The sequence below is a fragment of the Daucus carota genome, chromosome 5 (genome assembly GCF_001625215.2).
Source record: "Daucus carota subsp. sativus chromosome 5, DH1 v3.0, whole genome shotgun sequence".
Taxonomy (NCBI): Eukaryota; Viridiplantae; Streptophyta; class Magnoliopsida; order Apiales; family Apiaceae; genus Daucus; species Daucus carota.
Window position 1 is genome coordinate 34,577,745 of NC_030385.2, and position 15,080 is coordinate 34,592,824.

A 15,080-nucleotide genomic window follows, 5' to 3' on the forward strand; every position below is an offset into this window, starting at 1 on the left:
GTGCCGCTATGATACACACTGCCAAATATTCAAACAAAGAATTACACTTATATAGAACTAATGAACTTACGCAAACTACATCATTCTCCACAAATTTGCTGCGAATGTTGAGCTCATCATCTGCTGTTTGCCTCTTCTGACGATCAAGAGAACGAAAAAATTAAATTAGGCAGGAGAATGAGGATGGCACAGCTCATAAACATCAGCTAACATAAACACTATGGAAAAGCCATCCGATACTCTACTCCCACATCCAAAGCTATCTGTTATTATAGCTATATTTGCTTTCAAGGTTTTCTTAGACCATAGTTTCTTAAGCTATCTGTTATTATAAATATCCCTCAAAGGAAGTTCAGGGGAATCCTGAATTCCTGATACCGGTAACTCCTGGAGTTGCACAAGCTTCTGAATTTCTGCCACTATAAGGAATTAAACAGGAAAACATAAACTTGTATGAGTATGACAAAGATCAGCAGTTACTCAAAAAAACCAGAAAAGTTAGGGTAGTGAATAGGCCATGACTCAATAGTATGTATAGGCAACCCTCGAGTTTAAAAACATCATCAACCATGGGAAATCGGACAAATAATGTCCACTTCCTTAGAGAAGCTTACTGATTGTTGTTTAGATAAACGAGCGATTGACCACTAACTATTCTAGTATTATTGATGTAAGGTGGACTGCGCTCAGGAAGACATTTCCATTTTTTGAGATGTGATTTAAAGTCATAGCGTAGGGGTTAATGAATATATTTAATAAACTTCTAAATAGAAGAATGGAAAGAAGAGTAGTTGAACCAATAGGTGAGGGGGGCCTTAGAACTTCTCCTATTAACCAGGAAGTTTATATTAATGTTTATTAATGCTTCGAGTGAGGAAGGATGTGGCTTCGCAATTAAGTTGTAAAACATGAAAATAAGGATTGAGAAATATTATTCTAAACGAAAGCAGATTCTTCTCATTACTATAGAGCATATATACACAAATGATAATATAAGCCCATAATTTTTACCTGGATATCTTCGCTCGTGGTCATGGAAGAACGCATCAAAACTGCATCTTGGGTAAAGTTTATCTCCAATCTCCAGCGTTTAGGGGCAACCTTATGATAGAAATATTTATATACATAATATATATGTATAAATAGATAGATAGATAGATAGATAGATAGATAGATAGTGTGTGTGTGTGTGTGTGTGTGAGAGAGAGAGAGAGAGAAGCTAACATATAGCACAAATGTTTTTAACATATAACTTCCACCTTAAAACGATTTTTGAAGTTTAAGAAAATATTTACTAGCACAAAAGTGGTTTAAGTTTACAGAAGTTGTCTACAAATGTCCACAGATTATGTTTAAAGATGAATAAGACGTGCAAGCAGGAACGAATAAAGAAATTAAAACAAGCTCACAGAGAAAAATATATATACCTCTATTACTCTGCCGACAATAATATCCCCAGTCTCAGGCTTGAACCTTACAAGTAAAGGAACCTTTATGTAAGTGAAAAACATATTATTATCAATAAAATCATTACTAGACAATAACAGTGCATACTACCTGGCCCTCAGAGTGCGCACACGGACAAGCTTGTTTACACGTTCGACCACTCCACAAACAGTTGCAACCAATTCACCGTCAAAATCAGTTGTTCCATGGCTTCTATCAGATAAGTAAAAGTAAAAAATTTTCAAAGCAAGGGATTCATAATCCTGTTTCAAATTTATTAATGAGATCCACAAATTTGCAACAGAAGCGTGGTAAATTAGTCTGAGAGATCGGTTTTGTTCACGAAAACTACGGGGACAAACCTTAATTAACTTTGCAGCAGAATCATGCAACCATCAAAAATCCCTTGGGTTTTAAATTAAAAAACAAATAACAAGTAACAAGTTCAACCATAACCTAAGACAATATCTCAAAATATGTAAGTTAACTTTTCATTCAGTTTCTGACGAGGGTCTTCAGAGTAGCATATCCCTTTCCAGAAAGAGCAAATGAAGTCAATGAGAACAGCATTTCCAAATTTTTAATTAAACTTGTAATGTAATTTTATAACATTTTAAGAACATTTTACAATTACCTACACACAAGTGTGTGATGTTATCATTCCAATTGCGCACACCAGTAAAAAGCCATCTCCGCCATTCTCTTCTGGAATTGTGCAAGTTGAACTATTTCAAAAAAATACAATGTTGCGCCTACGACATCACTTCATACAGAAGCAGACAGTTATTTTTCTAAATCAATCAATTAGTTAAGGAGGTGTATCTATTTCGCAAACTTTGCTCTCATTATTGATAAGTATTTAATTTTATTTTTTTGTGCAAATTCGATAAGCTTTAACAACTGAAGTTGGTCAATCTAAATAGAAGTCCAATGTTTCACTCAAACTCCCCATCTCGTACACTTTTAGCACTGCCTAATTTTCATGTTACACACACACTTAAGCCCACCAGCACAATCATTGATATACATCAATATAGACATATTTGTGCTCATATTAAAAACTCAAACTTATCGGCACTTAATTAACAATTCAGTATATTAAGTAATCGAATAACAACGGTATGTAATTCATTCAATTGTTACTGGTGATTTGTAGTGCTGTGAGTCTGTGACCGGTGATATGACCCTATCAATATGCATACAAACAGACTTGACAACCTATAAAGTAATCAAAGATCAATCAAATCCACAAAGACTGTAATATCAACAAATTGCAATTATAATATTTTAGCAGAAACAAAATGTACTTCATCAACAAAAGACATTATACAATCACAACGAGCAATTTACAAAACCAGACTTAAACAGATGTGTACATAACATAGAGAGAGAGAGAGAGAGAGAGAGAGAGAGACCCGGGGGGGGGGGGGGGGACCCTGACCCGTAAGCAGACCCGGACCCCGACCCGGCGCCGATATCAAAATAACACTGGAAGTACAAATTGTTAAGTATTATTTTCTTTTTGATTTTTCCAAAAGTAAATAATTAATTACTGATGGCTTGCTTTTAACTTGTTGAGCCGACAACATTGTTTTGTTTAGTGTTCCAGCAATATTTCATGGATTTATTTATTATAAAAGTAATACGAAATTTTGTTATTAAGGTGTCACATTCTTGTATAAAAATAAATAAATAAAATAAAATATGTAATTTTAATTTATTATTGCCAAAGGGATGGTTCAGTTTTAATGTCAAAGTCTGAGTTTCAAATTTTTTTCGAATCATAATTCATTTATCCGCCTTCTTGTTTAATTTATGTTTCTAAAAAAAATCAGAATATTAATAAATTCTTCACTCTCATCTTACAAGAAAGGAGATGGCACTATGAAATGCAGAATGTCTATATTGTTTAGCTCATTACTTGAAGATTTATCTGCAGCTTAGAATGACTATCTAGTGACATTCAAGTGAACAGAGTAAGATTTGACAAAAAAATGAATAATTTAATGGCAATAACAAGAGAAACCATTATAATTTCATTGATAACTTATTTAGAACACTCACATAATGGAACAACAATCTTTTTTTGAAGTGCAGTTTGCTTACTCTATATTTTTGAAATAGTGTTAATCTTTAACATCATTGCTATAAGTCCTTCTCATAGCTGCCTTCTTACTGCGTATAAACGCATCCGATTTTTCATTAATGTTTGTTTCGACACTCAATAGCCTCTGAATTCTGTGTTTTTTCGTCACAGGTGGCTTATGAGCCTCATCTCCTGATACTGGAATCAGGTTCTTATCATTCTGCTGCTTCTGCTTGTCTCTGCTATCTTTCCGATACTCCTCTGCATTTTCTTTGATGCTCACTGTTTTCATAGGGCCTTTCCCTTTGCCAATATTTGCAGAAATGACCTCAATATCTTCTCCAAGATTTGTTTCCTGGATTTCCTGTGGCGTCATGACATCAACTCTTGCAGTTTCATCAATTTGTATCCGTTGATCCTCAATATTGTGACGGAACTCAACCACAATTTCAGGAGAAGTGACTAAGTTTGAGTCGTGAAGATTACTAGACTGATCCTGAAGAAGGTTTTGATGATCATTTTCAGAATCTAGAGGGTGACCAAGGGTAATAGATTTAGGGGTAGGAGAAAAAAAGGTGTTTATAATAAAATTGTACAGCCGATGGCAGATGCCAATCTGCTGTTGATTAGAATTCTTGATATTAATCTCATTTTTCCTCTGCATTTTTTTAAAAAAACGAAAACAGATGAAACAAAGAAGAAAGTAGAGGGGTGGATCGTAACTGCAGGGAAGATGGATGAAATTTATGAGAAACTGAAAGTGACTTCACGAATGTATGATTCTATTCTATTCTTGAAAGAGAGGGTAACTAAATTATACTGGCCTAAGAATGAGTAGACACAGTTTGGATGAAGCATGCTTTTCTCTGATGGCATAATCTGCTTTCTTAGTCAAAAGATAAAGCTTCCAATAGTCTGTGACAACTTTCAATTTATAAAATCCATAACTAGTAGCGGAACAGGGGGCCTTTAACTAGTAGTATAACTTGTTCGTAAGATTTTGAGGATTCGAATGTGTAGACAGTAGCGGAACCAGGAACAACCTTCTTCAATTTTGTCACAGTATTCTCCAATTCAGAAATCTACTGAGAATTCTAGTAGCAAAGGAAGCTCTGGGATATTATATCCAATAGTTTTATATGTACAATGACACCATAATCATAGCAGACAACTTCTGTAGGGAAGCTTGTTATATTCTTTACTAGGACCCAATCTGTAAAATCCTTCCCATCACAGAAGGAAGAATGAAGAATCACTTGTGTAATATAACTAAATATACAATTCTACTGGTTTAACCAAGAAACTAGTTTATTCTTTCTGCATTATTTGCAATAACGTTTACAGAAAGCAAGGAATATATACAAGTTTATATTATAAATATGTTCCGAAAAAATGGACTCTCCAATTACAAGGGGGATTGATACTAACAAATTCTAACAATACTCCTGCACTAAATAATGTTCACTCTATGGCCGACATATGTCTTCTCAGTTGGTACTTCACTAAGAATCTCATATTAGAACATTAAATCATGAACATGTGTTGAAACTTAAGATTTAAACTGGAATAGTGAATAGATAATGAGTTTGTCACAGTAACATGCTAGCGTGATTTTCACCATAACATCAGAGACGAAAGTGTAGTACTACAAATATTCAAAAAAGCAGACCAGGAAGGGGAAGTCATTCTGAACATAAGCTAAACATAATATGATTTTTAAAAAATACAAAATTCCCGCATATGTTTATCCTAAGATCTAACCGCACTATCAGCTTAGAACTCGCTATTTCTAGTATGGCATTTGAGAAAACCTGCGGCGGGGCTAACTCGTGTTCCATGAGTAGGAAGGAATGAGATATAATGGTCTCTTACAACACCAAATTTCATTGTACACTTACAAGTGAAGCTTTTTGAAGAATAAGTAGACAACAGTGATGACTCACACCTCTAACTATTTTATAGAATGATCTTATCCCGCTGAAGAGAAAAACTCAGAGTCTCGCACTGACCTTCCCTCAATGCTCATGTCTCATCAGAAGTGGCTTCTTTATTATGTGTTTCAGCTGGAGAGGGCAGCTCGAAAATACGTCCCTTTTGAGCACGTGGTGGTAGATGCTTTGCAGGCTTTTTGGATCCGACAGCCCAGGGCAGAAAAACTCCAGTACCACCGCGTGTGATCCTTTTAGGGCCGAGGACCATTGGTCGCATAGGAGCACACATAAACATTGGGTTCCGAAGGACATTGCATTTAGAAATAACATCCATTGCCTCATAGCTATAATAAGTACCACGTGGTACTGAATAACCATTTGAGATTCCTGGTTGCCACAGTGTCAGGGCTCTATTTAAAGGTGATGAGTTTTTCACTATGCCATCAGTCTGGACTTTAAAGAAGGTCACACTGATCCTTTTGCTTTGTGATGGACACATAACATGTCTCGCCATGTCAGCACTGTTTCCTCTCATCACTAAAAGAGACCTGCAGAGTCATGGAAACTATATTATAATCCATAGTCAGTTATATTACTAACGCGCAGTAGTTTTATGCTAGCCAGATGCAAGGAAGAATAATTTTTGGCAAGCTGTAAGCTTTTAGTTGATATCTTCTAGCTTCTTGATGCTCTAAAATATAAAGAATAAACTCCCAACAATATAAGGCTTACCAGCCGTCTGATGGCCAAACTGTTTATGTTAAAAATGAATGGTAAAAATTAAAATATATGCAGGGTCACTCCCTAAAAGCTAAACATAAAGTTAGCTACAGAAGGCCTTTTTTTTAAAATAATACAGAATACGGTCATTTTATCTAATAATAATGTCATTGTTAGATATGAAATGGAATTAGAATTCAACAAGCTTCAGGCATCAACTACAGATAGCATTAATCAAGATTTTTGCCCCTTGGAAGAGTAATGTTGTACAGTTTGAGACTTTAGAGCGTACCCTTTTTTCAGTGATAGCATAAGTGGCCCTTTATAGTTCCCATCATTGTCGCATACAAGCATACGTCCAAAAGCCATTTCCGATTGAGACAGAAGAAGAGTAGAGATCGGTTGGTCTAGATGAGGCGGTTTTAGGAAGGGCTGTGAATACTCACCCTGCAAGAACAGGTTGAATCTTTAGCTTAAAATATGTTAGATGTATGGGACTCCTTGGTCCATTGTATAATTATCCTTTGTTAGCTTCATCAATTAATCAGTCGTAGCACCTCATCAAAGAAGTTGATGATGCAGCTGTTTGGTTTCCTACTTTCGGAGACTAAATGCCACTGAACCAGGTTGTCAATGACTCCTAGAAGTGTTTCTGGAATTGGGTCGATTTGACCTGTATATAGTTTTCAATTAAAAGAATGTCAGTGCAGAATTAAGTATTTATCATGATTTATGGCACAAGTTTTAGAACTTACTCTTTTGAAATTGACTTGTAGCTTCCTTTTTAACAGGCCCGAAAATTGGAGCTCCAAACTGAATTAGTTCTCTCTTGTTTCCGCCCTTGACCTGCTGGTGGTACATTATAAAGGTCTCGCCTATTTCCATTTACATTACACTCAATCAGCATCCATGAACTGGATGTTATTTTATATTTTTGCATTAGTTGCATCTTTTAATCTTTAACAAACAAACTAAAACTAGCATTTTAACAGTAAGTGTAATAAACCGGAGAATCCACCTGATAGTTCTCCATTCTGGCCAGAAACCCGAAGCTCATTCACATAGTTGGTCAGCTTAGATATCTCAGTATCAGTGAATATGTCTTGATACAACTTGAGCCCTTTCACAACGTTGACCTGCCATTATTTATTAACCTATGATCAGCAAACCACCAGTCAAATTGGTAAAAACAAAAATCTAAAACTATCCTATGACTTGAAAATTTCAAATTGTGAAAGAAAGAACTCGCCATATGCCCTTTCACCGGCTCCTTGGCTACGAACCCTTTACAGACTTTGATTTGAGCATGATGCGTCTCACAGTCTTCATTGATTGAGTATAACTCAAGGTTTTCAAACTTGGGTTGCCCATTTTGAGATCCTGCGTCCAATATAAGGTGGATGGATTAATTATTATTACTCTGTCCAATTCTACTGATGATAGAGCACGGTAAACATAGTAGTCTCTTCACCTAAGACCTTAATATTGTGGGAGAGGTTGATTGACATGATATCACACAAGGGTCTCGAATATGAACCATGATTACACAGCAACTCTCTACATTAATTTATTAATACCAAAAACAGTTACTAATACCGCGCCTCATCTGATACTTCACTTGCAGACACATAAACAAATCTAGTACATCCATCTTCAAAACCATGTTCATGAAACAAACGAGGCCATTTGTATTATGAAGACAGGAAGGACCACAAGTGTCCTGTATGACAATGATATTCACCTACAGAAATTAAGAGACTTTACAGAAGTCGCCTTCCTCTAGATTATCGCTACCCAACCACCCCTCTCTAGAAATCACTAGCAGCTGCCAATATGAACATATTATAACATGTGAATATTTTCTTCCTCTCCTACAGAGTTGTCTTGAGTAAGAACTAACCACATATGTATTATACGCCTGCTATATCAAGTCAATAGACAAGGTACCATCATTCAATACCATAATTCTCTAAAATTAGATAAACATTCTGCGTAATTAGTAATAATTCTCCAAAAATATGTAATTAAATAATAGTAAGCTTACTAATTTTTCAAAGATTAGCTCAACATAAATAGTCTCTTCCTGATTCCGCCACAACACGTGACATAAAATGACTAGTAATTACCTCCATTAGTAATTTGATCAGTCTTTGCTAATCCTCCAATGTTGCTATAACATTGATCTTCATCTCCGCTCCCTCCTGTCCTCTCTGGCGCACATTTTTCGACGACATTTCCTTTCTTGTCGATCACGTTTCCTATCTCAACCAACACATCAGTGATCGGATAGTACTTCTGCATCTGCAAAATCGGGATCCAGTTCAGCCTCCTCCTATGAATGGCCGCGAATGTGGACTCATACACCGATCCTCCCCCGTGCAGCTCACTCAGGTGATTACACAATGCATCAATTATGGCATTGGCCGCGGCAAACTCGCCGCGGAACCACGCGATCACGGCGTCTTTCGAACACGAGGATGTGGCATCGTGTTGCGACAGCATGGGTGCTTGATCGTGAACAATGCCGGACGCCGGCGACATTGTGTTTACAATCCTAGAAATTAAACTTGTGCGTGTGTGTGTAAATTTGTGTTTGATCCAGGTAATGTAGATTATGGCTTTGGTGTGGGCATGAAATGGTATTTATAAGAGTGAATTTCGTGTAGATCCGTTAAGTTTACCGATTTTCTGGTTTGCTTTCCTCTCACTTCTCACACATGCATCAAAATTTGATTAATCACAACTATATAAAGAGAATTTTCAAATTTGATTTTTGACCCTATTCTTTTAAAAAAAATGATTTATTAAATAAATACTGTATGTATCTGTCCCATAAAAGAGTCGTTTTGACGTTTTACATGTGTATAAAGAAAGATAATTCTATATATTACTTTTCAAATTTTCTTTTTCGGAATAAAAATATAAATGTTCTATATTTAATCAGAAAAATGCAAATTTCAAAAATATTATGTAGAAGTTGTCTTTTTAGACCCTATATTACATTACATGTAAAAAGTCAAAGCGTTCGGGACAGACAGGGTAATTATAAAACATTTTTTGAAAACTAAAAAAAATGAAGATATGGTTTTCAAAAATTAGAAACCAAAACATAAAATTACCTAACACCACCTAACCTATTTAGCTGTTGAGTGCTAGGAGATGCTCCACGCTTTCACATGGCCACATGCGTTATGGCAGAAACATCCAAACACACACATGGTTCATAATAGGTTTGCTACTTTTACACAAGAACAAATAACTTTACCATTTTTCACTAGATTGCATGGCTTATAAGGCAGTTTGGCTTTTATGTTTTGGGTAGCGGTCCACAGCAACCGGTTGCTGTGGACGGCTTAACCAACAGCCTATTTCCTGGCCGTTGGATGCATATCCAGCGGCCAGGATCTTATTAAAAGTTTAACGTGTCCAGCGCTAAAAAAGCGCTGGACAGGGATTCTCATGTCCAGCGCTTTTTTAGCGCTGGACGTGGGAATCCCTGTCCAGCGCTAAAAAAGCGCTGGACACATTAAAGTTTTAATATGATCCTGGCCGCTGGATATGCATCCAACGGCCAGGAAATGGAGTGTTACTTAACCAGTCCCTGGCAGCCGTATGCCAGGGACCTGGTCCCTTATGTTTTATATAAAACATTGAAAACGTGGAGTTAGGCATTTGCATCTAACTAGCCACACACACTCAGGTACTTCCAGTACTGCTCATGTAAAATCTTGAAACTACACCCTAAGCAAACTTTATATAAAAAAACCACAGATTTACTGCATTAATAATGTCAGATACCCAGTAATTAGTTAATAAAGCGTTATATATGCGCGGAGTTCTGAGAGTGTCTACGGCAACCAGGCTACAATTTAGCTGTAGTGGCTGCTTTGAACCCAGAGACAAAGAAACCATAGATAACCAAACTAGTTTTTAGAAAACAGAATCAAAAGAAGTTTACGAGCCTTAACATAAAGCATCCTTTGCTGGCCTTCTTGTTTACTAGGAAGATGTCTAACCGCGGAAAGCCCTGTCCAACTGATTAGCCTGTTCACGGCAAAGTGGACACTCTGTCAGCTGTGAAGAACGTTGTTCACTGTTGATCCTATGACCACATCTGCAAGTTAGTCACCAACACAATATCTTAATAACAGATTCAGAAATACCAAGACACTGAACATATTCAAGCCAATCATAAGAATAAGTTATTCTGTCAAATGATGGCTCTACATATGACTTGCTTGATGAATGCACTCTGTTTTCTAAAGTTAAGTTTTAACAAACAAAACATACAGTCCTGTTTGAAAAAATTATCAAATTAATGAATTAAACATATTCCAACAGATATACAAGCACATATTTAAAAGTCATATCGACTGCTTAAGTTCCAATTCTTTTATAAATTGCTTTTGTTTTTGCAGAAATTAAACTTCAAAGAAACATTGATTACTCATGAAGCAATACAAATAAAAAATCCGATGGATGGCAACAATGGCAGCTATCATGAGGATCAAGATAGACCAACTTATAGTTTTTAGCTCCATTTGAATAAAAGTTAATTTGTGCTTACAGGACAGGTACTCCATTGTACTCTTGCTCTAAGCATATTGCACATAAATCAGGATTCAGTTCAATGATGCTCGAGCCAAATACATATATAATAAATAAGAAGTATATGTTCCTCAGGAGAACAACGATGGCACCTGACAAGGTGAAACTATGACTTTCAACATTTTAACTTGCTTGAGTTGACATTATATCTTCACATAGCTCCTAAGTCCTAAAATAGATAAGGTTATATTTTTAAATACTCTGTATTACTTCTATGTGAAGATTTTATTTGTCGTGACAGCTTCACATTTTAAAGGTCTTCTTTTCAGTTTGCTTTTAGCTATTCTGAATAGACAACTAATTTGTCCCCCTAAGTGTTTAATCTCATTTGTTTGATTCATCATATTCTTTATATATCAACAAAAGGAAAACACAATTGAAGTTGAGTTTCACATGTTTCCTATCAAAAACAAATAGTATCACGTTTACCTCTTGCACGACTTCTGCTTAAAAAATCTTTTTTTGATACACTGAAAAGTATGCATCCCGATCAGAAAAATACCACAGGATGACAACACTAGAGAGACACATTTCAACGACCTGAAAGGACAAGTAAATATAATTTACTAAATAGAAAAGTTATGATTATTTTTCACATAATTCGGCGGATATATAAGACAACCGTTCCACTCCTGCAAACTCGTCATTGAGCTCATCAATATTCTTTCGAGAGACATAAAATGGGCCTCTTTCTGGTTGTTGAATTCGGATCCTTCCGGACCGATCCTTAACAGCCTGAAGAGATTAGGAAGTGTATGAAGAAAATTGGTATCAAATTAACCCTCTCTTCAATATTCAGGATCATGAAATACTTGTATACAATTCACTAAGTTTCCACGAACAACAGACTATAGATCCTTCAGTTTTGGCATTCCAGATTCCACTGCAATAAAAGTCGTCTTAAATATTGGTACTTGTATCTGAAAAGTGAAAAGTAAAGCGGGGAATTTTTTTGAGAAGAAGACAGAAATTAAGGAATATTAAAAGAATTGAGAAGAACTTGATAAAAGTTGTAAGTGTATTTAAAGAGAATCTAGCGAAAGACATTTGTAGAAGATTTTCACAGTCAACTCCTAGCTAATCATTTGAACAATTTGAACAGTGACTAGATGAATTTTTTTCAGACCTTGCTGTATATATAGCCTAGCTATGCACATTCTCACAACACACACCTACCTACTACTTCAATTAGCAACTTTCCTTTAAACTAAAACTCAGTCTTACACTAGCCACTGCTGAGGTTCAGCTGCAAGAGAGCTTCAGAATACCAGCTATAATGCAGAAGTTGTTCACAAATAGATTATATACAAAGTGATGAAGCAGCAAGCCATGTGTAAAAGGGCAGACTATGGAATGCAGGTAGTCAATCATAGTCGGTATGTGAAATACTGCAGAACCTCAATTGAGACAAAGAATCTTACATCATAATGCCAAACAATCCTACATCTAACAAGATAGATGCACACTGGGGACTCTTAAGAAACACATCCAATGGAACAAAAGTCCAATACCAATTTCTCGAGGAACAAAACATGCCACTAGTATAAGAGTTCAAAAATTGTTGTTTTGACAGAAAGAGAATTATCATTTCATATAGAGCATATACACCAGGTTCAACTACTTTTATAGAAAAATTAATTGAGTTTTTATAGTACAAATTACAAAGGTTTCGTTCTTAAAGAGTACTCATATGTGCATTTAAAAACCATGCATTAATTTATGATGATAATGTTCAAATGTCGAGGTAACAAAATTTAATAGAATTTTCTTTCAGCATCCACTTGTTATTTAGTAGCTGTGAGGTTTCATTATTAAAAACCAGCCGAGTATCTGACACTAGGAAATATAACTATCCAAATATCAGCAATGCATGTAGGATGTGTTGACACTAGGGGAGAGTATGACTCGGTTTTGCTCAAAGGAAAAAGGAACCATAAACCGTCAAATTTTGTCTAAGATAGAATAAAGACTATAACCAAACTGATTGTTCTTTGTTTTTAAAAAAATGGGATTGTTCGATTTCAGTAAATTGATTCAAACGGATTTAAAAGAGTAATTACTACATGTACTTGTGCATATATCAAATGATTAATGAATTAGTAGAACATCACTTCTAAGAGTATGCTTCAGATAACACCAAAAATCTGAAATACATAAGCTGTTTTGAATCAATTCCAGGGACATATTCAACTTTACAATTCATGACTTGTACAAATAATCCTAGAAGCAAACATCATACTGAAGGATAACAAACAGCAGGTGTATCATATTCACTCCAAGTCATGTCCACAAAATATTAGTTTTTACAATTCAGAATAAACTGTCGAGGAGATAGAAAACATAAGAGATAAATGTTTCATCCCCTTCACATGCATTTAGTTTGATATTGTACATGCTTACAAAAAAGTTAACAAATAGGTCGACATAGTACCTCCCCAATAACGGTTAATGGAGTACCAGTTATGAGAAGTGGTTGGGTTGTGACAGTTGTCTTGACTAGAACGTCCTGCATCATAACATATTAATTTAACACCGGCTGTGGAGGCATATGGTGCCTGATCTAGCATTTGAATAAACATAATAGAGTATACTGAGAACACAACAGACCGGTTCTTTCTGCCTGCTGTCCACTACTGTTCCTCTTACTGGCAAAATCTGTGATTTGCAACTTCCTACATGTCGACCCACTGATTCCCAAAATTTTGAGGCGCTCTCGGCATTTAACACAAAGACCTTACTAGTTCCATCATCCTGCAACAAGTGAAGCATAAATTTGCAGCGGATATTCAGATATTCATGGAGCAAAAAACTACTACTTCGGAAGATATGCTTATTTAAGTTGGATACTGATGATTCCAATTTCCGAGCCTTTTAATATTAGCATGTTAATTTAGGAAATATGAGAACTACTAAGAAGGGATCATTATGGAATATATACGGGCTGGAATGGGCTGCACTGATACAATGTCTTACCAGGTACCACGGAACCTCTTTCTTAACAGTATGAGAACCTTTCTGTTCCTCTTTCCAGGAGCAAACTTCTACACTATTCCCTCTGTTGTCAACTTCATTTTTTACGCAGGGTTTCAAAATGCACTTGCTTGTCTGGATCAGGCAAACAATAAATAGTTTCGATTTTTAATCCGAATTACACAATAATTTAATTTAAACAATATATGTATATATACTATACTGAAACTTTTCGGGTTTAATTTGAGTCAGTAGCAGATTTTGGATTCGGATCCGATTTCAGTTCAAAACACCTGATATCCAAATCAAAATTTATTCGTTCCAAAAATTAAATTAAAATCCAAAAACACGTGGACAGATCGGATTTATCTGTAATGACTAAAGATTGTGGATTATTTCACCGTCTCATGAAGAATCACGGCCTTCACTTTGCTAGACTCCAGCTTAAGTCCCTTATTCGAACCGACTATTCCAGATACAGTGACGATTAAAGGCAATACTATGGATGCAGTATCAAATAACAGTGCTGAAAAAACAAGAGATTAGCAAAGGCAGATGATGAATAAATTTTCGCATAGCTTTATCAAAATCTCAGCGTACTTACACGAATCCTTTATTTGAACTACGCGAATAACCCTCCCCAGCGACTCAGCATTGCTGTAATATATTCAAAAAAAAAAAAAGTGAGATGCTAGGATTTAAGTTACAAAACCGAAGACTGCACGTACAAAATTTAACTCACATTCGAGATTCCTCTCCAAGAAGATACGACAGTGCTGCACCAACTAAACAGCCTATTCCCCAACGCAGCTTGTCAATCTCTTCACTCATCTTTGTTCACTCTTCACTTCTGTTTCGAAAGAACTTGTAGACCCCAAAAGCTTGTTTCTTAAAATTTACTCTGCTCTTTAGTCAAGAGCTGCTGTTGTTATCAGTAGTTTTTCGAAAATAGCCAAATAAGTTTGGCTCGTAGGAAAAGAAAGGCCTTTCTCTCTCTCTCAAGTCTCGAGCTAGACAAAAAAATTCAAGACTCAACAGTCACAGCACTGGCCCTGTCCGGAGAGCGTTTACATATCTTTAAATTATAGCCTGTAACTTTATTTATATAATTCGTAATTTATTAATTAAATTTTAATATCATTTTATTAATATTTTAATTTTAATGAGTTGAATTTTAATTAAATTATATTAACCAACTGATTATACGTTTTCAACAAAATTTAGCTTTTACATTTTATTATCTATTTATAAATATTTTCTTTTTTTTGCTAAACTATTTATATTTATAAATATTATTTGTTATTAATATGTGATGATTA

The 15,080-nt window shown here is 35.5% G+C and overlaps 2 protein-coding genes across 2 annotated transcripts; both read right to left on the minus strand.

The window, feature by feature from the left end:
- Window positions 1-5,223: 5,223 nt before the first annotated feature.
- Window positions 5,224-8,903, minus strand: LOC108222135 (RNA demethylase ALKBH10B). The gene is made up of 7 exons (XM_017396041.2): window positions 8,310-8,903; window positions 7,433-7,563; window positions 7,202-7,319; window positions 6,939-7,058; window positions 6,741-6,856; window positions 6,476-6,630; window positions 5,224-6,011 (listed from the first exon to the last, which is right to left on the minus strand). The coding sequence occupies exons 1-7, from the start codon at window positions 8,722-8,724 to the stop codon at window positions 5,555-5,557; spliced, it is 1,512 nt and encodes a 503-aa protein (XP_017251530.1). The 5' UTR covers window positions 8,725-8,903; the 3' UTR covers window positions 5,224-5,554.
- Window positions 8,904-9,956: 1,053 nt separating this feature from the next.
- On the minus strand, window positions 9,957-14,709 carry LOC108220570 (E3 ubiquitin-protein ligase SP1). Its single transcript, XM_017394376.2, has 9 exons — window positions 14,504-14,709; window positions 14,366-14,418; window positions 14,163-14,287; window positions 13,765-13,896; window positions 13,399-13,542; window positions 13,223-13,297; window positions 11,414-11,526; window positions 11,221-11,331; window positions 9,957-10,297 (listed from the first exon to the last, which is right to left on the minus strand). The coding sequence occupies exons 1-9, from the start codon at window positions 14,590-14,592 to the stop codon at window positions 10,195-10,197; spliced, it is 945 nt and encodes a 314-aa protein (XP_017249865.1). The 5' UTR covers window positions 14,593-14,709; the 3' UTR covers window positions 9,957-10,194.
- Window positions 14,710-15,080: the final 371 nt, after the last annotated feature.